At 39.1% G+C, this 23,854-nt stretch overlaps 1 protein-coding gene across 9 annotated transcripts in view; it reads left to right on the top strand.

Annotated features, from left to right (window-relative positions):
- The window catches only part of vav2 (vav 2 guanine nucleotide exchange factor), a 197,300-nt gene that overhangs the window by 138,354 nt on the left and 35,092 nt on the right, over positions 1 to 23,854 (top strand). For all 9 annotated transcript variants that reach the window (XM_040157774.1, XM_040157772.1, XM_040157770.1 and 6 more), the window contains exons 4-6: positions 9,831 to 9,899; positions 20,422 to 20,527; positions 22,912 to 23,010. In XM_040157774.1, the coding sequence (XP_040013708.1) occupies positions 9,831 to 9,899; positions 20,422 to 20,527; positions 22,912 to 23,010 (274 nt within the window). The remainder of the gene's footprint in view (positions 1 to 9,830; positions 9,900 to 20,421; positions 20,528 to 22,911; positions 23,011 to 23,854) is intronic.

The following is a 23,854-nucleotide window of genomic DNA, read 5'->3' as shown; positions in this document are numbered from 1 at the left end:
ATAGCTTTGTATGTAGCTGTATTTGAATTCAGGTTGTTTAACTTCACCCATCTTCTGTTTCCCTTCAGTTTGTCTCTACTGTTATAGAAACTAAACTAATATATTATAAATACTATAAACTAATGTAGAGGAATATATTGCCTGAAGGAAATTATGTAAGAAAGCAATTTAAAAGATCTTTTCCAGCTTCAGTTCCCCAGGATGGAGGCCCTTATGCCCAGACAATTATCCCATGGTCTCAAATAAGTACAGACCCCCCATCCGGATGTCCATTGAGCTTTAAATGACTGGAGAGTTCCTCACGCTTTTAAATCTGTAGGTACCATTGCCACCAGCTTGTCCACCGATGCTCTGTTGAAGCCCATTGATCTTGTCTTTGGTGTCTGTTCACTGTAATCAGGCCTTCACAGTTCAGGTCTCTATCACTGTGTCAGCATTCCAGTCCTGCTTGAAACTAAGGCTTTATTTTGGCACACAGAGACACATTTGCATGCTCCTCCATACATGCGAAGATAACAGTAGGCATGCAGTCCTTTATTCGCATGTGCATTCCCTTCTCGTGGAATCTGCAGCCAGCTTGAATTCTTCTTTTACATCCAGAAACATAAATTCTAATCATAAATTTCCCACTTTGACATTTTTATAGATAAAGCTTGAATGACTTATTCAGGTCTTTTTTAAACAGTGACATCTTACTGTCTAGCTAACATGATACAGCTGAGTCTGAGTCAATTAAAAAAAAAAACATAAAAATAATTAAGCTTTCAATTTTTTTCTCTGCTTCATGGATGTTTTTTTGTGTTTGTTGTGTTTGTGTTCTCTTTGTGTGTCCTGGCAGCAGACCTTGTGTTTCTCACAGCTTATCTTAAGTATAACCCTGCGTCATCCTCTGTCCTGTTATGCAGCCCCCCACTCCTTCATACAGCTTATCTTTACTGTCCTCAGCTAACCCCAATCTAACCTTCAACTTCAGTGTCCTAGTTCATCACTGATCCCTGCTGTTAGAGTGTGTGTCGTGGGCTCTGCGGCTCAGGATCCTAGACTGTGGGAGACCTCAGCTCAGCATCAAGGCAGAGAGCAGATGAGGAGCAAGTTTAATGAGGGGTTTAAATCATGATACAGTCCTTTAAATCCTCCAATTGTACACTGTCATGTACAGTATGTACAGTATGTACTTCCCTTCAATGTTATTATTTTTTCTTCATTAAGCCTTTTTGCGTCTTACGTTTTAATGTGGTTTTCTGTAATGGTCATGAATGACTCTTTTAATTAAGGAGTACTTTTGGAGTTCTGATTGGTCGTATATTTACTCATTTACATTGCTGAAAAGTAATAACCACTAGTTGTAAAAAATTAAAAGAAATTCCACTCTATCACAGAAATGGATTATATAGAGCAGATTGTAAAGGAAAAGTGGTTGCAATATATACATAGGCTTAGAAATACTGACAGCAAGGGATTTTTTTTTTTAATTGTCAGGATTTTAACACACACCCATTATATTTACCTTGTGTGTAAGGTGCATGGAAAAATTAAAAATCACATGGAAGAAAACATGAGTGCTTTTACTCCTATTTAGACTGGGGTAGTGGTGCACTTCAGCCTCTTGTGGCCGAAATGAGTACTACAAAAACAAACAGAAACTAAGAAGAAAGAAAGCACTTCCATGGTTAATTCTAAGGCTAAATACTTAAATGACACAGAACTGAATTTAGGGCTGTAACTAACAATTTTTTTCATTACCTATTAATCAGCTAACATTTAGTCTATGTAAAAAAAATGGTGAAAATTCCCATCATAATTTCCCAGCACCCAAAGTGATGCCTTCAAATTGCCTCTTATGTCTGACCACTCGTCCAAAAGCCAAAGATATTACATTTCCAATGGTGTAAACCGGGGAAAAGCAGCAACTCTTAACATTTGAGAGGCTTGAGCCAGAACATGTTTAGCATTTCTATTTCTAATACAAAAATGAATTTTAGAGTGTTGCAAGTCATTTGACAGATATGAAAATAATATATATACAGTTAGATATGTAAGTATTTGGACAGTGATGCAATTTTCCTCTTTTGCCTCTGTACACCACCACAAAGGATGAGAAATGAAGCCATCAAGATGTGATTGAAGTGAAGACTTTCAGCTTTAATTCAAGAGGCTTAACAATATTACATTAACCGTTGAGGAATTACGGCCATTTTTATACATAGTCCCTCATTTTCAGAGACTCAAAAGTAATTGGACAATTGACTGAGAATCCTTTTGTCATGACCAGGTGTGGCCTGTTCCTTCATATCTCTGTCTGTTCCCCCTCAGACAGATGACAGAAATTTCGGGAGTGGCCAAATTAACAATGTGGTTCATTCTTAAAAAGAAGGAATGCACTGGCGAGCTCAACAACACCAAAAGGCTTGGAAGACCACAGAAGACAACTAAAGTGGATGAAATCAGAATTCTTTCCTTGGTGAAGAAAAACACCTTGACAACATCTAGCCAGGTCAAGAACACTCTCCAGGAGTCAGGCCTATCACTGTCAAAGTCTACAATCAAGAGATGCCTTCATGAATGTAAATACAGAGGCTTTACGACAAGGTGCAAACCACTGGTAAAACTCAAGAACAGATTGGCCAGATTAGACTTTGCCAGAAAACAAATAAAAATACCTGCCCAGTTCTGAAGAAAGATTCTTTGGACAGATGAAACCCAGATGAACTTGTACCCGAATGATGGGAAGAGAAGAGTATGGAGAAGGAAAGGAACGGCTCATGATCCAAAGCAAACCACATCATCTGTCAAACATGGTGGAGGCAGTGTTATTCGTGGGCATTTATGGCTGCCAGTGGAACAGATCACTGGTGTTTACTGCTGATGTGCTGCCATAGGTTCCAGACTTCAGTCAGTCATTGACTGCAGAGTTTTTTCATCCAAGTATTAAAAGTAATCCTCATACTTACAATTAAAGGTGAAAGTCACTCCTCAATCACATCTTGATGACATCATTTCAAATCCATCATGATGATGTACAGAGGCAAAATCACGCAAATTATGTCGCTGTCCAAATACTTATGTAACTAACTGTATATTTTTATATTATTTTTTAAAGCAGATAAGGAGATGGCAGTGTTGCAGTGCACAGCAGGAATAGGACTAGCTGCCACAGTGTTAAGAATCACAGTTTGCACCACCCTCTCCTTCACTCATCCCGTAAGCACAGCCCTGCCCCCTCACACCACTGAATTACTTCACACACATCACTGTGCCGTTATCGCCTGATACATCCACTCCTCATTTTTACTCATGCCGTCTGAATGCATCGCGTGTGCTAATTTCACACTTAAATGTTGTCAAAATAACTTATACACACAAAGGAAAAAGGCTATTACTCACATGTTACTTAGCACACACACACCCTCCCCATGCGAGAGTGTCTGTGAAGCTAAACTGCAGTGCAGAGTTTAAAGGAGGAAGGGGAGGTTTATGCACAAACATGGTACAATAAGTGCACTAGCTTGCTCGAGCTCCAGCGATTTATTGACCCCCTGCAGAAACAAAGCCGTGCCATGGGACATGAAACTGCTTCCAATGCTGACCCACGCCTAACGACTACACTGTTGTTCTGCTGTTTCGACAATAGTTGATCAATGGGACTGGCTCACTGCAGTTTAGTCCGGAGCACATGTGCCAACAATTCCCTTTACAGCAGCACTGGTTTTTGTGGACAGTGAAGACGAAAATTTCACATGATCACAAGGAGATTGGGGTTTTTTTTAAATAATGAACTTAATCCAGAAAAGGCAGGACTGTAAAATGGGAAAGAGAGGTTGTTTGAAAAGTAAAGAGTTACGGGGGCGAGATTAGGACATTGTGAGATGTGGACTCTCTCTCTACTAAGATCACAAAAGGAACATTTTACTTGGTCTTTTTTAAATGTTTTATTATTAACCATTACTTGACCAGGAAAGCTTCAATGAGATTATATAGCTCTTTTTTATTAGTGCCCTGCCCAAGACAAAATGACTAAATGGACAATAACACACACACACACACACATACACAATGCAATCATCCAGTCCCTCATGCCCCTCTAAAAGGCACCTCACCCCACATGGCTGAGTGAAAAACACAGATAACGCTTTATGTGATGGGTTCATGGTTTCCGAGTAATTTCCCGCGTTTCTTTAAAAGAACTATGAATTTGGGTAGAAATTATAAGAAGAATAGTAATTTCTTTCAATGACATGTTCAATTTAATTCAAAAAAAAAAAAAACACTTTATTTTTGGGATTTCTTTATTTTTAATACATGTTTAATTTTATACTTGCCTGTAGATACATTTTGCATTTTAACAGGTTGAGCTGACCTGCTGGCCATTGACTAAAAAACCCTGTTTTAGGGTTGCACTTAATTGGAATTAATTCACTGGAATTTTAGCAGTTGAACACTGTCTTGAATTTCTGTGCAATTAGTAACAAATTAAACATCTTTTGAAACCTACCTGGGAAATTGTTAGGAAATTATTGACCTCTAAATTGAAGAGTTACCCAAAAAAGATAAACCAGTAAAAGCGAGAACGACAGAGAAAGAAAGCTTTAAAAAGGAGAAAAAAATAGTAAGAGGTCAGTAGCAGCACAACCAATTTACAGAATGGTGCATCACAGAATCAGTTCTTCAGTCATAGACAGCTATTCTGACCAAATATTTTGAACTAACTCAAACTCTTCTCACAAAGATTTAAACGAAGAATTTTTGCTAGGACATATATAAATCTATCTTCCTAAAGCCTATTTGACTGAAAGAATCAGCTGCTCTAAAAGAATACTGACAAAATAGTAAAGAAACCCTTGAATAGGCCAGATCAGGTGGGACTGCGGACAACATCAGTGTTAGGGCATAATCAGAGGCGTAAAATATAAACAGATACAGTTTGTTATTCTCTGAATACTTAGAAAAACCTTTGTCAAGTAACACAGCATCCACTCCGTTTATGGCAAAGTTTGCAGAGCTGAACAACATGAAGTTATACGCTCACAGGAAAAACAGTAGAGCAGTACTGAATAGCCAAGAGCCGGCTCATCGGAGGAGTTCTGATGAAATTATAAACATAGTTCAATTATACCTGGTTGCACCATTTAAAAGAAATGAAAACGGCAGCACTGGACCCTGCTTGGCTCTGCAAAACAACACTGCAGTGATAGATACGAGCGCCAATCTCCAAAAACTACTATGTAATTAAATTTTTCCCTGCGGGACTCCATTAATAACTTATAATATAATGCACATTTCATTGGAGGGGGCCATCAGATGTGGATGCATTATTACACTCTGGAGGAAGCTCCTTCTGCACTGGGTTTCTGCTCATAACAGTGTGGGAGAGAGCAACATAAATCAGATGAGGCAGTTTTTGTGTTATTATTTCTTAATAATAATACTTGTAATTAGCGCTTGAAAATGCAGAGGTTTTAATGGGGATACACCACTCACAAACATGGAAAAATTGAGCAGGGTCAGTGAATCAGAGAAGAGAGTTTGGAGCAGTTTGCGTGTTGCGTGCGTGCCCGAGGGTGACGCGCTGACCTTTGACTATCCAGCTGAGCATTCATTAAGCTGATGGCTGACGCACACTTTTACTGTGACCACTGCTTTAATTTAAACAAAGCCTAAGTGCCGGTGTCTCACAACAGATTCACACAGCTTGACACACACAAACCTGTACATGCTTTACAAAACTGAAAAGATATGATGAACTACTGTTTATATTGCTTTTTTTTTTTTTTTTTGTACCTTCACACTAACTTTCACTTAATAGTGTGATAGTTGGGCTAAACACACTAACAGGTCCCCGCTGTAGGCTCTTTATGAAGACGTGGGGCACAATAAGCTGAGGGCTCAGAGAGAGTAGAATGCTTTTATGAGAGCTTTGAACGTTTGGTTTCTGATACTGAACTGTCCCAGCCCACTTCACAGTCAGCTACAACACACACTCAGAAAATCATTCTTTTCCTCTTTGTTCTCTCTTCCCTGCTACAGTCGACATCTTGAACTTTCCCACATGGTAACATCCATTTGTTTCTATGGGGGCTGCCCGTTATATCAGTCACCAGCAACCACCCCCGCAGCTGGCTCATAAACTGCGTTCACTACATTATTTACGGTGTATACGATGTGAAAATGTAGACACAGAGAAAACAAAAACAGAGCAGAAGTAAAACAATGCAACCACTTTTTCCAGTTTACTCAACTTTACAGCCAGCTAGTATTGTCAACGCAGTGGACATCGTCCAGAGTTGTTAGACATGATTTCCAGTTCTATTTATTTTTCATCAGTAGAACAGTGTCAGGTTTGACTCTCCCATACACCGCACTGCCAGCAGACACATCCAAACAGAAATCAGTGAATCACGGTTTGAAATCTGTGGCTAAAGTGCAGGCAGTAGTTGAGGTGGACCAGTCTTCATCATGGCTTGTATTGTTAATTCTGACCACAGAGAAGACAAGCTGACTCACCTGAAAATTAATATTACTACTGCGATTACTACTGAGCTCAGTGAACATTCAGCTGGCCTGTTAGAACACATGCATTATATACCTTTTGAAATGGTTCCACAACTAAAGAAGACGAGTTAACAGAACTTCTCTCACTTTATAATGAATCACAAATGAATCTTGTAAGTTGTCAAGATTCATTTACTTTTGTTGAAGCAAGAGACTAGCTTGGTTTGTTGCCACAACTGAAAGTGTAAATGCTGGAAATTTATATATTTTTAAGCGTGAACAACTTTAAATCTGTATTTATGGCAAAAATATGTTGGTGTTTTTACAGTGTAGCACTTAAATTAACTCAAGTTGTCAAGTAAGTTTTATTTTGTAGCCCAAAATCATAGGTGTTCCCATAGCACTTTAACTTTTGACACCATGTATCCATAGAATCATGATCTGAATAAGGAAAAGCCCCAGACTCACACATACACACCCACCATCCAGCCCGACCACCTCCTTACCTTCTGTATGTGGTACGAAACTGTAACACTTCCTCCACTTGAAAAACACTTGTTAAATTATGTTTCCTATCAGAACATAACTGGGAAAACAAATTAGTACCATATAAATGTAATATTTAGAGACAGGGTTGCACACACAGCACACACGGCCCCTCTCCAAAAGAGTCACAAAGAGCTTCATTTAAAAACAATACATTTATAAAAAATAAACATTATTAAACAAAAAGATAAATGACAGATAAAAAGTTTGGTTTCTTAAAAGTTAAACCTGCATTACTGAAGTGAACATTCTTAACCACTTTAAATGCAATATTTGTTCAGATTTCATTTCACATGATTTAAAAATGCATTTTTTTTGGATATAGGCGTTGTGCATGAAGAGGCAAATCTTGTGCTCATTTCTTGCACATGTCATTTCATGCAGGCTCGGAAGCACAGAAACTGGTTGCTGAATAGAAGTTTTTGAATGTGGTATGTCCTACTTTGCACAATGGGTATTGTAGCTGGCTGAATTGAATTCATTTGTTAGCATCCCTAAAAATGTAACTGGTTTGGCTACTATGGTGACAGTTCTGGTAAACAGGGGCAAAATAATGTTTAGGGTCATAGCTTCTCTTCCTGTTTTGTTTCATTTCTGTAGTAAGTATGTATCAGTGATCAAAATCTCACAATAATATCATTTTGGACTCCAGAGTAATCGTGGTTTCTCCTCACATTGCTTACTAAGTTAGGTGTGTTTGAAACTAGCTGCCTAAACATACAAAAGACAACCACTCTGATGTTTAACTGATGCTAGTTTCATATAAATAACAAGCTTGCAGGGTGTGGCGGTGCAGGAAAACAAAAGTGAACGTCTACAGTGTGTTGATGTTATTTCTATTGGTCATAGACAAAGCCAGATTAAGGTCAAAAATTTACCTTAAGGCTTCTTAAAGATTGTAGATATTGTATTAAAGTATAAATTTCATTGTATTATAATCCCAGGAAGATCTTGTGAATGGACTTTTTTCATTGTTGGGAATGAAACAAGCATATCAGAAATCACAGTCGTGCAATTGCTATGTTGTAACTGAAACATGTAGTTGCAGCCTCCACCTCGCTTTCCCCATGAACCCTCACTCCCCTCCTGCCCTCTCTCACTCTGTCCTCCATCTCTTTTTTTGAGTAATGATACTGTAGAGTCCTTTTTGTGTGTGTGTTTGTGTGTGTGTGTGTGTGTGTGTGTGTGTGTGTGTGTGTGTGTGTGCGTGTGTGTGTGTGTGTGTGTGTTTGTGTGCGTGTGTCTGTGTGTGTGTGTGTGTGTGTGTGTGTGTGTGTGTGTGTGTGTGTGTGTGTGTGTGTGTGTGTGTGTGTGTGTGTGTGTGTGTGTGTGTGTGTGTGTGTGTGTGTGTGTGTGTGTGTGTGTGTGTGTGTGTGTGTGTGTGTGTGTGTGTGTGTGTGTGTGTGTGTGTGTGTGTGTGTGTGTGTGTGTGTGTGTGTGTGTGTATGCACGTGTGTGTGTGTGTCCCCGTCCCCAGCCGCGTTTTGATGGTAGGAAAACAAATCATGTGTTCAGTAGTTACATTATACGCTGGGAGTCAAGGTCAAACTTACAGGGCTGTTTACCACAGCAGAAACCACTGCTGGCTGCTGCTTTGTGTGAGATTTATTGTTTGAGAGAGAAAGAAGCTCAGAAACTAACAACAAAATCCTTAAATTGAAAAAGTCATAGTACTGATGCATTTTGTTACTTTGAAAGCTGGCAGTGACCAATAAGTTGTACAGTACATGTTTCACTCCCAAACATTTTGTTTTTTCATATAAAATATTTTACCATCCTTACAGCTTGGACGTTAGCTGTTTACAAGACATACTCAGGATTAATTTTAATTATACAGGCTATTTCCGGTTCAGTAACGTTAGCGTGATTGATGATTAGCGCTGATCGTGACCTCGCTAATTTTAATGGGCTTCTATTGTGCACAGCATTAAGCTAATAGGCTATAATTTGTAGCAATCAGCTCTTGCGAAAGAAAAATAAAACATTATAAACACGGTCGGCCGATTGAGACCATAAAATGCTTTTGAAGATAATGTCTGCGGAAAGCAGATATCTTTAAAAAGATTAGAAATAATTCCACCCTGTTTAATGAGCTAATGGATTAGTCATCCATTTTTATGCTCTGCCACTTCCTAAGAGTATTGTGTTTGTTGACATTGTGTGGGCAGAAAGGAGAAATTTAAGAAGACGATGGGATGGGATGAACCATTTGAAATATCCTAGGATGTGCTGACACGAATGCTTTTATTTACGCTCACAGTGGGTTTCATAGCAATAATGTTTTATGACAAAAAGTGGACATATAAGTAAAGGATGTCATATTTGCTGTGGAAAAAAAAGATACAGCTGTAAACATACTCCTTTTCTGTAATTTATATCGCTCTACATTAACCCTGGGAGTTCTTGAAAGCTGCCTAAACAACCAGAGAGGATTTTTAAGACACCTGGCGATCCATCTCCAAGAAAAAGGCTGTTTTTCCGTCCTGAATTCCTGAGAAGGTTGGCTGTGGGAAGATGCCAGGTTTTTTATCTGTCGGCAGCAGTGTGCGGATGTGTTTTGACAATGTTGTTTGTGACTGATGGGGTCCTCCGTTGAATGCATCCTGCTGTGGCACTGCTGCCGTGACGGAGCTAAGAGTGACAACCTGACAGATAGAACACGCAGTTTCCGACTGGTTATTTTTCTACCTGGGACACTGTGGTTTGTGTAGTGATAGAGTATTTTGTACCCTCTCTCACTCTTTGTGTCTGTGTTTGTTTGTGTGTGTGTGTGTGTGTGTGTTTCTGTGTACCAGGCCCTTTCCTTCCGAGGACACAGCGCTGAATGAGGATGATGTGTACCGGAGCCTTGAGGAGCTGGCAGAGTAAGTATGCATTCCCCTACAGACACCCATAGAAAACTATTTTTTTCACGTAGGAGGACATTGCAGTTACACATATTAAATATCTTGAGTTTTACCCTACACTTACCAAGGAAAACCATATGCCTTACTTCTACCAAAACCTTTATCTAACCTAAACCTAAGCTAACCTAATCTTAAGCAAAAACTAAATCTAAACCCTGAAATTTAATGGTTTACCTTGTGGGGACCAGCTTTTTGGGTTTAAAGTCCCCACAACGTGATTAATCCAATTACACTCACCGATACACTCACATCATTGGGACAGATCGTTTTCCCTTTTTTAGCTACTGTCACAAAATATTCCGATTTTTAAAACCTCAGGTCGCTTTCATTTTCAACCGGATTCCGTGTTCTGGCAGATCAAAAAGTTGTTGCTTTCCTGTTGCAAAAGGACACTGTTCATTGTAAGTTATAATAAACAGGCTCCTATTTTATAGTCAAAATAAATACAGAAACGTTTCTGGATATATAAAGAGCATATTTGGATGCTCATAAAAATTCTCTATCCATCATGTATATACAACATATCTTTTGATGTCTCAAAATGAACTGTGATTGCCAGTTCTTCCAATTTTCTCTAACCGCCTAATTGCATAAGCGTGGAGCCCTCTGTCACTCTGCCCGTTACCATGGTGACACGAGCGCTGCTCTGGCTTTCGGCCTGGCTGCCTCTCTGCCTGCCTCAGTGGCTGGCTGCCTGGCTTGGTGCATGTTAGGTGGGTGGGTGGGTTTTGCAGGGTGTGAACGGGAGTCATGGGGTCTCGGCGTTGGCAGCGGTTCCAGCAGTGACAGCAGGCCCTCGACTCAGATTAATGGAGACTACTTAGTTAACCGCTCTGAGATGGGTGTCATTCATCACAGAGAGATAGGAGGGAGGAGAGTGGGAGATAGAGAGGAGAGCATGCGAGCTATAGATATGCCTGCTGAATACATGATTGTGATGTTCTTTAGGGAATGACGAATGTGCTCTTGTTAGAGGGGAGTGCCAGCCAAGCAGGCTAATACTGGATTAGAGTGCAGCTTTGCCAGACATGCAGCCCTGCAAGCTTAGAACGTGGCCCTTTATCTTGAAAACTGAACTCAGTCTTGCACAAAAAGTGATCCTGAAGAGACTAAAAGAAATACTAAAAACAAGTTGATTTAAATATTTTATAAACAAAAAACAGTTATCAAAGTGTTTGCATAGAAAGAAAAGAACATAGTGATGGTGGAGTGGAGAAAGAGGTGCGAGGCAAAGACACTGAGGTGAGGTGAAAGGGACTGGTGCATATAACTTGCAATGGCAAGTTGCATCAAAAATTGTATTCTGCAAGTTATAAATCAGTCAAATCTGTACACATAGGTACACATAACAGCCATCACGAATAAATGTCCATAAATCTGCATACAAGTAAGAAAAAAAAAAAAAAGCTCCTTAAAACTTCAGATATTGATTAGAATCATCACATTTTTTTCTATAGTATAACAATAATCCAGTGGTAGTTGTCTGTACATCCAGAAACTGCTAATAGGTAATTCTGCATACTTTTAATGGTGCCAATTTGCCAAAATGTAAACAAATATAGTTGCAGCCCACGGCCTAAATCTCTGAGTCCAGAATTTTGCATAAAACTCATAGAGCAGACAAGTTTATGATCTGTATCAAAAAAGGAGTCCTCATGCTGGTCCCTGTATCTACTGACATGGTAAAATGCATCAGGAAATCTCGAAGTGACTAAAGTTAGCTCCCTTGTTCCTTATTTTACTCTAAATCCATCATAAAGAAAATTCACCTGCATAGAATACTGGTTACTCAAATTTGTAAATTACCATTGAAAGATCCAGTGGCTATAGCAAGTGCATGGTATCCATAGCGATAAGTGTCACCGAGTCGACCAGTGAGCATGAAAGTAAGGTTTTAAAGCCTGATTGTTTTTTCTGTAGCTGCAGGTATGTCTTCAAGGCAAGACACTACAGGCAAAAACAGTTTTTCCATGCACTTGTCAATTTTGAGATGTTCTCTCTCTTCTGCACACCATTATCGGCTCCGGACATGGTCATTTTCTTTGTATCGTCCATAATAGCGTAAATAATGATTTCCGATAAAAATGTACAGAGTTTTACAATACATATCTTTAAAGGCCGTTTTCTCAGCATGAGTTTTTTCTCATACTGAGGCAGAAATCTCCTCCTCAGTAACACTTTAATAAACCAGAGTTTTATTCCTAACTATATTCTGAAAGTTGTCACCAATTATATCATATTTAGTCCTAAAGTCATGGCAAAAATTGATATTTTATGGCCGTTGACAATATTTTCTGATTTATGGAGTGATAAAAAGAGATATCCAGAATCCCCTCTGTTAAATTCCTTTGACTCTAATATGCCAACAAAATGAAACAGGAAATTTAAACCTGCCTTTATCCAATGTTTAGATATCTGGTCTGGAAATGTATTCAAATTAGCGCATTTTGAATTAGATTAGAACCCAATATGCATATTTAAACATAAAATTTCATAAAACTTGTAATACAAAAACTAATTTTCATAATGTAAGTAATCCACTGGGGAAGTTTCATGGTGATATGTATTACTGAAATTTTTTACCTGTATTCACCTTTAGTGTCTGCGAAATCTCCTCAGACGGCTATTGGGTTTCAGCCACTGTAACCATGGCAGCAGCTCCAACGACCCTGAAGCTCGAGTCCGTCTGTTATTCTGAAATGGTCAGTGGTATTGTAGCAAGGTGCTCTTTGTGTAACCTGTAGGTGCAGAGGGCTGGGTCTTATTTAATTAATCACGCCACGGCTGCAGAGCAGTATGACCTTTTACATAGAACATGTATGGATTTCGTTTCATCACTGGACAGACGCATAATTGATTCATCAGCAGATTCTGCACCTAATACAGTTGGACACACTTAGCACATGGGCCACGCTAGCAGTAACCCTGCTCTCAAAGACTTATTAACTAGCCTGAAAAATTGATGCACGCATGATTTGCTGTGAGTGCATGACTGAACTGCAAGAGTGAGGGAGAAGACAATGACAGCCTTACCACAGTAATAATGGTCATTTTTATGGATGGTGTACTTTATAAGAGCCTCCAAGAGGAAGGCAGCAGTATAATGACAGGACATATGGTCTCGTAAAAACAAAGGCATGTAAGGAATAAAACGGAAATATTGTCACCTGAAATATTTAGCATGAGAAAATAAAGCTGCATGAAGTAAAACAGAATATTACGGCGAACAATAAAAATCAATCATTACGTTCAGTGGTAAGACGACAAAGGCTTTAGGCTTAGACAAATATTAACTGCTATTGAAAGCAATCTATAAAAATTGGATTTTGAGGTGAGCTTTAAAAAACGAGGGCCAGCAGATCAGATGTTGAAAGGAAGACTGTTCCAGCAGCCGTGCAGCTAAAGATTGAACAACATTTTTCATGTGATCTGGAGCAGCCAAAAGACCTGAACTGGTGGACCTTGGAGAGTTTCTGAGGATAGCTAGGTCAGTCTCCGCCAACGTAATGATGGTATTTAAAGATATAACTCATTTATCAGATATTTCTGCCAAAGATGCTGCATGCAAGCAACTTTGCCCTAAGTTCGCGAGGGAACGTTTGGGGTTGACACTGTATCATTTTAGAGGTCTGGTAGAGGTCGCAGGATGATTTCCATATTTACAGTATCATGTCAGAAGAATTCAGGTCGTGTGAGGTGGACTGAGGCTTTAGGCCGTCAGTATGATCGGACCTGGAAATGGCTGCTCTAAATGAAAGGTATGGAGATTCTGAGATAGGTGTAAGTATACATTTACAAAGGAGCCACCGGTTTGCACTCTGCTAGACCATATCTGTTTGCAGGAGTGTCTGAGTCAGGTAGAGGCCAGCCTCTAACTAATTGAGGTCTCCCAGGTTAATGTGGTAAGCCTGGTTCGTACTTCCTCCCTCTAGCTTTGTGATGTCAAGTCTTCATGTTGCCTAACTCAGAGTCCTCCTCGTCTGGAATGACTCCATCCTGGAGTTGACAAAGCATGAAATGGTAGTGGATCGGGCACAGTCGCCAGGGGACTTTTTCCCTCTGCAAAAGACACATATAGATTTCCATTCCGAAGCAAACGGTGTCACAAGTCCTTTGTGTCACTCTTTTGCAAGTTATGTTGCTCCATTAATCCCTTGGGCATGTTGGCATGAAAAATCAATAGCTTGAAAATGGATGCAGCTAAATCTAGGTATTATTTACTACAAAGTATTAAGTCACCTATTTTTTAAATGAAACTTAATGCAGCCACATAAACATTATCAAAATTAACTCTTTCGTAACTAGAGATGGCCAGTAAGAACATATAGAATAATTTTATTTTTGTTTTTATTGTTTATTTAAAATGTATTTATTGTTTATTTTAAACTAAAGCAAAAGGAGTATAACAACCTTTATTTCTACATTACATATTACCACTACCATATTACTACCAAATCTGTTATTTCCAGCATGATCTGTGGTTTAAAATAATAATGCTCACAGTAAAATAAGCGCAAATATTTGAGTTATAATACATTAAAAAAAAAACAACTTGCTGCACATGAAACATGTATACAGGGATACATACAAACATGTATGCTGCACACGCATATTGCAAGAAGAGGGTAATTAGATAATATCTCAATGCACATGTGAATAAATTGCTGCTCTGCAGTAATGGATAAAAATATTTTGTCTATGCAGTATTCTGTTGCCAGGATATGTTTTTGCTTATTTTGCCAAATTCTTCGGTATGAGTGTGCCTTACATCAACACTACTGACATGAAGCTGGTGATTATCTTCTGGGCCATCAGATACTTAAATCTCCTAAATTATGCTCAAGCCCAGACAGTGCAATCATATCTTGGCATCTCTACTCATTCATACTCAGTGCTGTCTTTATGCATTGCAAGTGTTATGTTTTGCAGTCTGAGTTTTAAATGTGAAATAAAAAGGATTATTCTTTTTAACAGCTGGTAATGTTATGGGATCCATACATCAGGGAGTAATTGCTTTTCACTGTTGTCTTTGTGGAATTAATTAATACCCTCCTGAGCCTAGGGATCTAATTTTTAATGATCATATTTTGATAGTTTTCTCTTAAAAGTAATTATTATTGTTAAACCAACAGTAGTACTTCCTGGCTGGCTAATCATTTGATGTTATTTGAAGACGTAGTATGTTATATTTAACTAGATTGCAGCAACTTTATTGTCTTAACATAAACATTATGAACCTTCCTCTATAAAAGAAACAGTATTATTTTAATAGAACTTGTAAAGCAGCCAAGCTTTTGGCGACATATGCTCAGTAGCTCTGATATGGTGAATCATACTCCGACCCTCCTTCACTGCTTTAACTCTATGTCATTGAGGGCTGGGAGCAGAGGCTAGCAGGCCAATTGCGTGCAAACACACTGGACACCCTGTGGCCTGTCACTGTGTAATCAGAGAGAAAATTAGACCTAATTCCCGAGTCCTCAGGACTCTGCTCCCACTCTTTATCTCACTGACGCATCGTGATACATACACATGCACAAGCACATACCTGCACACACAAACACACATTCATAAATGGATTTGAATGATTTTTTTTTAATGCCCATCAAAGCCCAAGAGACAAAAGGGATATAAAAGTTGCAATGTGTCAGTTTCGGTAACACTAGTAAGACGTGTTCCTCTGTCTTTTTCTCGTAAACCACACAAACACACACATACTTGTATTATGTGAGCCCTGGCAATGTTAACCTTGCTAATCTTGAACCCAAAATTTAAAAAAAGGTAATTGTCTGTTTCCTGTGAATCACTTGTACGAGTGAAGGCAATTTAAATCTCATGTAGGCGGTCTCTACCAGTAACAGTCACTGACAGAGTGCTGACTTGTTTTACATGAATAACAAAGTAAAAAAAAACAAAAACATAAAGATCTGGCTAAAAAGCCCAGAGAAAAGAAGTTAAAATCCAGAAAAATCAACATTGCTTCAAATAGTTGTGCATCTAGCAGCAGTAACTCAGCAGACACCAGAGAGGCGGAGGAGCAGAGTGGGTTCAGGACCACAGCTCCCAGTGAGTCTAGTACAAACACCAGTCAAGTTTTACAGCATAAGTGGTAGGAAGAAGACAACAGGAAGCTCGTCTGACTTTATTTAACAGGATGATGTTGTATCGCTTTATTTCATCAGAAATATTAGAAATCATATATATGTAAATATAATGTATATCAGAAAAATGTAATACAATACAAACTGAACAGCTGTGAATAGCTGCCTTACTTGTTAGTGTCCCGTTTTTGTTAAAACTGCTATTGTGTCGACTCTGTAATATGGTCATTTTTGAGACGGTATCTACTTTGTCGCTGTAGATGTGGACTGTAATATGAAAAAGTGTTACTCATACAGTTTTTCTTCACAATCTACAATAATAAAATCATCGTTGAACCTATAATTGAATTGTGTAAATAAAAGTTGGACCATATCATTGCAAAATTCTATAAATATAATTAATTTGCAGTTTTTTTTATCTCATGTATTGTTCTACAAATCAACATATCTAATTTAACCTCCATTCATGACGTGATTCTTGTAACGTGTGACATGGCAGGTACGTCATGGTGTGTCCAGATGGGTTTTGTTGGTTTAGTCTGAGTCAAAAGTCCCAGGCCGATTTTTATTCCCACTCCGCCCCTGCTAACAATGAAAACTACTTTATAGTATAATCATATCCAATTGTTTAACATAAATACATTGAAAAAACATGGTTTGATTTCATGAAATTTTAAGGATGATGACTTGAACTATCACAAATACTTGTCTGGTTTTATCCCCTATCCTAACCTCATAGTATTGAGAAAGAATGTGTTCACTGTCCAATTCAGTTGTCCTCGCTATTAAGGTCTAAAGCTCAAATTGGTCCTCACAATAAATTACACAGAAACTCAAACATCTCAAGCTTATAAAGCCCTTAAATCATTTGAAAACAAGCATGGGCTTTTTCGTCAGCAGCAGCATTTTCAATTCTGTGAAACCTAGTACAGTATATTCAATATATACAACATGTAGGTCAAGCTTACAGGTTACTACATAAAGATCTTGTTATGGGGTTCATTATAGTAATATAACTTGAGGATCAATGCATATTGACAGTGAAAACAGTTAGCCACTTAAGAAGCTAGAAATCTGAAGATGGTTGTAGAATCTAGAGATTGATGATCGATATTCAGAAGTCTAAATTTCAGTCGAAATTAAACATTGGACAATGCATATTTAGGACCAACAGATACAAGCAATCACACAAGTGACGTGTATTGAGGATTAGTAAAAAGAAAAAAAAAACAAAATAAGATAATTAGAGGAAGAGGTGAGGGAGGATTAAATGAAATCACCTGCCGATAGGAAACTTTTCTTCAAGCCTGACGAGCCCTCAACCACATCAGTGTAATGCAGCGATCAGTCAGTAATCATTGATGAAGATCATTACAAATATCTGGAACTGACTGACTGGACCAAAGGAGTATTAGACAATGACAAAATAACCAACTGGGAGAGAAGAAGGGGCTTAAATGTCATCACTAATCAATAGAATATTTCCTTTTGACAAACTATCACTAATGTCAGTATAAGTTTGAGATCAATAGATATAGATGATGGAAACCAGGTCAAAATAATTCATTGTCATCACCTGTGTCTATCTGTTTATCGGTTTCTTTGTGTGTTTATTTGTCGCAGGAGTACACAAAAACTACTGGACCAATTTTGCACCAAACTTGGTGGAGGGATGGGTCATGGGCCAAGGAAGAACCCATTAAATTTTGGGGCAGACCAGGATCAATTACTATGAATTTGATTTTTTTCCTCTGAAGTCTGGTGCATGTTGTTTGACATTAACCTTGGTGGAGGACTTGTGCTGTACTGAGCAAATTTTCTAGTTTGTTTGCTGGTTTGTTTATTTGTCAGCAGGAGTTCGCAAAAGGTACTGAACCAATTTGCACCAAACTTGGTGGAGGGATGGGCCATGTGCCAGGGAAGAACCCGTCCAATTTTATTGCAGATCTGGTTAAAGGGGCAGACCCAGGAATTTTGTAATCACTTTCACTGACATTGTAAGATAAGGCATTTTTTGCCTTGGCGAAGGTATGCACTCTACCTAGTGCCTGTCTAGTTCTTAATGTTTTTCTATTCTTATAATATTTACTACTTTATAAAAAGAGCTCTTGGACTGCCCTTCAGCTCCTCCTCCATGCTCTCCCTGGAGATCCTGCTTCACTCAGATCTCTCCATAGGTCATAGTCATATCACTGCACTAGACCTCCCTCGCATAATAGCCTACAGTCTCTGAGGGATTACAGGAAAATGAAATACAGCATCTGCTTTCCCAGAACTTCTCAATGCAACACATCCGTCTCTGCGGAGCATACTGTTGTCTCAGAGTTCAGAGAAAAGACCGATGGGACCAAGTCGGCTGGCCGTTGTCCTCCCACTCAGCCTTCTCAGTATTCAACATGAGCCACTTCTAACTTAATGAAGAAAGAAAAAGCACATTGCTCAGAGTGAACCAAGCCACCTCAATTAAAACTTCAAACAACCCCACGCACAAGCATGACGACAAAGCCGAATATTTGATTTAGGGCACTTCTGCCTTCTGTCATTTTTTTTATCCCCTTCTCACACAGACAGTGAAAGTAGGAATGCTTTAGACATGTTTGCAGATGTAGAATGTCACAAGTAGCCATGTCACAGTGGAGAAAATTCAACAGCCTGGTTTTTTATTGTTTTATTTTTTATTTTTTATACCCAGATATACCCCATTCTAGGGTTCTTAAAGTGAAATTAGATCTTCTGGTCTGAACCTGATTGGTTTATTGCAAGGACAGAGGGGTTTTGGCCCCCATTACTCAGTCAGGGATGAAGTATTTTTCTCAAGAATACTCAAACCAAGTGGGTTCACATGCTGGGGATAATACATAGAAATATTTGGATGAGGCACTATTCAACCAAGAACAGAAATCCTCCTCTTGCATGCCATCCCTTGATCTGATGATCTGGCATTAAGTGTCCTGCTCAAGAAAATGTAAGCAGGGGGGACGCTTGCCGAACCTGAACCTCGGTCCTTTTATGAGCAGGTAGAAGGAGTTGGCATCTTTCACAATGCAATCCCTATTTATTCATTCTATTTAATCATTTAATCATTTAACATTCTATTTAATTTTTTTCCCCCGAATTAAAAAAACTGGAGAGGAAAGGTAAAAGTGCCTGCTGTTGTTCTAAAAACAGCAGGGACTGTAACACTGTCAGTAGAGCTGAAGCTGCAGCAGTGCTTGTGACACGGAAGCAAGATACTTTAAAACCAATAGCGCCGGATTGCTGCAAGTTACGCCAAAAATTACACTCCCTCTCTGAGTCATATCTCAATCAAAGCTGAACACTCAGCCATGATACACATATTTTTAGATTGAGTTTCACTTGTACTTTCTGAGGATATTATCAGCTCCATTGTCCATCATGAATAAATGTCCATAAACCCACCTACAAATCACTGAGTACACTACCTCTGGAACCTTATAATTCTAGAACCTGCCTTAGAATCACCACATTTTAAGTTTTGTTTAGTATCAAAGTAATTTAGTGATGGTTGTCTGCACATCCATTGGTAAATTGCAGGGACTGCTAACAGCTAATTTAACATACTTTTAGTGCAAATATAGGCTTAAAAAATGGGTCTTGAGTTGTAGGCCTCAGGATAACTCACTGAATCCATCGCACCATCATACATTAGCTGCATCCCCCACAATACAATTCAAGTGAATGGAATTTAGTTTAAACAAACAAGCAGGTGGCAAGTTTTAACTATGGTTCTCTCTATGGTTTATAAGGCAGCTCTTACTACCTTCATTTGTTTATAGTATTGAATCATTTACTTCCTTTTTTTGCGACTTAAAACTCCCTGTTTATTATCTACATCGATATGGGCCCATTGCCAAAGTGTTTTCTTGCTGAGGCATCTCCACAGCCTCAACAAGTTTCCCAAACCATAATTGTGTTTACAGAGCAGAGGGAGATACAGTGTGAGCTACCGTAGCAGGAGCATCTTTCCCAGAAGATGCTGTTCTCCACAGTAACTGCCTGTGCTCTGCTGGCTGCTTGCCTAATTAAAGGTCAGTTAGCTAGCTGGGTGCCAAAGCAACATAAACTCATTAAAGGGAAATGCCACTCAGTAATGCAATTCAGTGGAGGTTTGTGAATATCGGGTACTGTGTCCCCTTGCCTGCAACAATATCTCTCTACAGGCGGGGCTCGTGAAAGATAATGAGCTTGTAGTGGTTTGACTGCTCAGTGTCCTTCTGCTGTCAGAGCAGTTTAAAGGTGACATATGAGCCCTTTTTGGCAGAGTTAAAGGGATTCACCCTTTGAGTTAAGGTTGTGTTTAGATACAGCTGTTTATCTAAAGTGCGTGCGTGCGTGCATGTGTGTTTGTTTTTCCCCAGTGAACATGACTTGGGTGAGGACGACATCTATGACTGTGTGCCATGTGAGGACGATGGGGATGACATCTATGAGGACATCATTAAGGTGGAAGTACGACAACCCATGGTGAGGACTTTGTGTGTAAACACTGCCCTTTTATAATTGTGGATGTTTTTATCAATTATTGATAATGTAGTTGTCTCAAGTGTTTGTCATATTGTGAATCCTATTCCAGGTGAAAGTCTATAACTGAATTTTTAATTATTTTCAATGAACTACGCTGACAGGGTTCAGGAGTTTTCTTTTGCATGATTTCATTTTCTTACGCACCCCTTTACCAGGTGTCCCTCAGACAACACTTAATTTTGTTGTACAGTATTTTTGTATGACGACATATTTTCTAAACGCTCTTCACGTTAAATTTCTTTCATAACTGGCGATAAATTTGACCTCTGACTAGCACTGCTTTGCCTTTCTCATGCTGCAGATCAGATACCTGCAGGTGAGTGCTGCTGTGTTTGTGACTCACCCCATCCTTTCAGCTATCTCCCTCCACCACTTCATTTAAAAAAAACTCATGGCATCCCAGGAGAATAATCAGCCAGTTAGATTAGTGGCCCGTGCATAGGGGAAAAGGCGACCCCATCTGGTCCAAAGTCTGATTCAGGGCCCATTGGAGACTTTGTGACCTCAGCTCGGGGACTACAATGTTACCTTGATGTCAGCGAGCACCACCAGCTGCCACATTAAACCTCAAAGTATGAGACAAATACACATTATCCTACTGGCGTTCTGCTGGCTGGTTCTGATTGGTTGATTACATTGAGGCCTGGACTGGACTTGCATTTCTGCATTGTTATCTCCAGTTTTTGTATCAGCACTGGTTATCGACAGCCGTTGTTGAGCTGCTCATATCATAGCCACAGCATAAAAAATCTGTACAGAAAAAATCCCCAATCTTGTGTGTGTGTTTTTTTTTACCATGGTCATTAGGGTGGCTCACTTACAATATGCATTACAGGATATTGTTCTTTCAAAGAATGAATGTGTATATGGACACACACACAGGCTTGCTTAGACATCAGGCCTCGTGAGAAACGCTCCATGTAGATCATTTTGTATCTTTTCCCCTTCCTCCCCCTCCCTTACGGTGTGCAATCTGCTTGCATGGCTGTAATTTCATCTACATATACTGCACAAATGTATGTCTGCCGGCACACACATACTCTCATGCACACACATAAGCTCACTAGCTCACATGCTTCCCTTCCTCTACAAAGTCAGTGTCATCTCCACCTCACTTTACTGAAGCCATGCCAGCAACTGCAGTCAATCAGTCTAGGTGAACATTTTTATCTGGTTCAAGTTGATTTGGAAATTAGGTTTGCAAATTAGGTTTGCAAGTGTACGGTCTAGCCTGCTGGATGTGTTTTTCCTTCTGTTCCAGCAGCTATTGCTTTAATGTAGTGAGGATATGTTGTTAATTGACATATTTGGCAAGGCGCAAATATGTTGATACAGATCATATCCATAAAATATTCAAAGACAGCGTAATTATATGCCACCAAAATAGCCGATCTTGCTACAGCCGTGGTTATGTTTAGGTACTCACAGCACATTGTTGGGGTTAGTGAAAGATCATGGTCTGGTTTAATACAGAAAAACGTTCCCAGTGATTTCAGACACAGTGTGTTTTTTAACGAAAACCAAGATGCAAACTCGGGTCTCTGATGTGTCAGTTGTGCACTTCATGTGCCTGCGATCCACCCCGAGCACCTCCTGGTGACGCCACAGCAGTTGATAAACATAGCGCTTCATTCATTCAATAAATACGTTGCTTCTGACCATAATCTAGCCAGCAATTATGTTTCCTGCATATCTGCTGTTGCAATTTAGTTATATACAGTATAATATACAGAATAAACATAATTTTGTTCACAGTGAACATCAAGTCTGCATTGATTTTTGTCATTATGTTTGCACGTTATGCAGTTTATGTGTAAGCTGATTGGAAAAGTTTGCACTGCATTATCCCATATTAGTAATACAGCTTGATGGATTACACAACCCAAGTAATGTTGAAATCCCGCTAATAGATTTCCCCCTGTTTGTGAATAAGTAGAAACCAAAATGGTCAGCTGTGACGTACTTTGAATTGCAGTAAACAGACTGAAAAATGAAAAACCTTTGGTATGCTCATTTAAATTACTGACTAGTCATGTCACATTGTATCTGCAATTTGCCACAAACTTAAATACTGAGTGGGACATTGGCTGTAGCTTGAAATCTTTTTTATATCGATATCATGCTACTTCTTATAGCTTTTAATACAAATATTATTTACAAGAAAAATCGTCACTGAAACACCAAGAATTAGATGCTCACTCAAAAATGGCAAACATTGATGATAAAAAAAAAAATGAAGACAGTGAACTATGGTACAAATAAGGAGTTCATATAAATCATGCAGTCCAAATTGTCCTGATTCATTATATGTCTCATCACTATAGAAAATGGGTATGACAGAAGATGACAAGAGAAACTGCTGCTTAGTGGAGATCCAGGAGACTGAAGCAAAGTACTACAAGACTTTAGAGGACATTGAGAAGGTGAGTGTCAGCGTGTGCCAATGTGTACATATAGAGCATTTGAGTGTGCATTTTTATCCTGGTACAAGCAGGGTTGTGTTAGTCTCCTTTTGTCACCTCTTCCTCCTTGATGACTCGGGCCTGTGGGCCAGGTCGCAGCATGGAAATGTCAGCTATTGGCAGATTGATTTGGGAGCACAAATGTCACAGGAGGTGATCAATATGGTTATTATTTGCTCAGCCCTCGCAAGAGACACTGATCCCTGAGGCTTTTAAGTTTACATGAACACAAACACACACACACACACACACACACACACACACACACATACTGTGCTGGCAACCAGTGTTTTGGAAGTTGTGTGAAAAAAGTAATACATTACATCATACATAGCTAGATCACACATATTACAGCTCCTCAAATTCTGAGATGAGAATTTTACATTATTTTCTAAAAGTCATCAACATCCCTACCTCTCACTGGTGCGTTGCTCTCCTGCCCAACACAGTCACTTCATTTTATCCTTGTGTTACTGCTGCATAACTGGCCAAAAACTAATCTCATCTAGCAGAGGTTGGGATATTCTTATGATTTTCCATATGTAGTGGGGGCCAAGGGTGTTTTGATTGGGGGCTTTGGCAGGTTGCTTGCAGAGTCTGCTGGTGTGGACAGAAGAACCTGGACATATTTTACGCTTCTTATTATTACATGGTGTTTGCAGAATGGCAAGCATCAAGCCTTATTCACGTTCTTGCCTCCTGCACACAAAATTTCTTAAGAGGGTTGTGGAATGCACAAACTCTTCACATTACTCTTTACGCTGTTCTGTCTTGTCTTAACACTGTTTGCTTCGTCTTTGCACTG

This window comes from Xiphias gladius, chromosome 20 (assembly GCF_016859285.1).
Source record: "Xiphias gladius isolate SHS-SW01 ecotype Sanya breed wild chromosome 20, ASM1685928v1, whole genome shotgun sequence".
Classification (NCBI taxonomy): Eukaryota; Metazoa; Chordata; class Actinopteri; order Istiophoriformes; family Xiphiidae; genus Xiphias; species Xiphias gladius.
The sequence above is the reverse complement of the archived record's forward strand: the minus strand, read 5'-3'. Positions and strand labels throughout refer to the sequence as shown.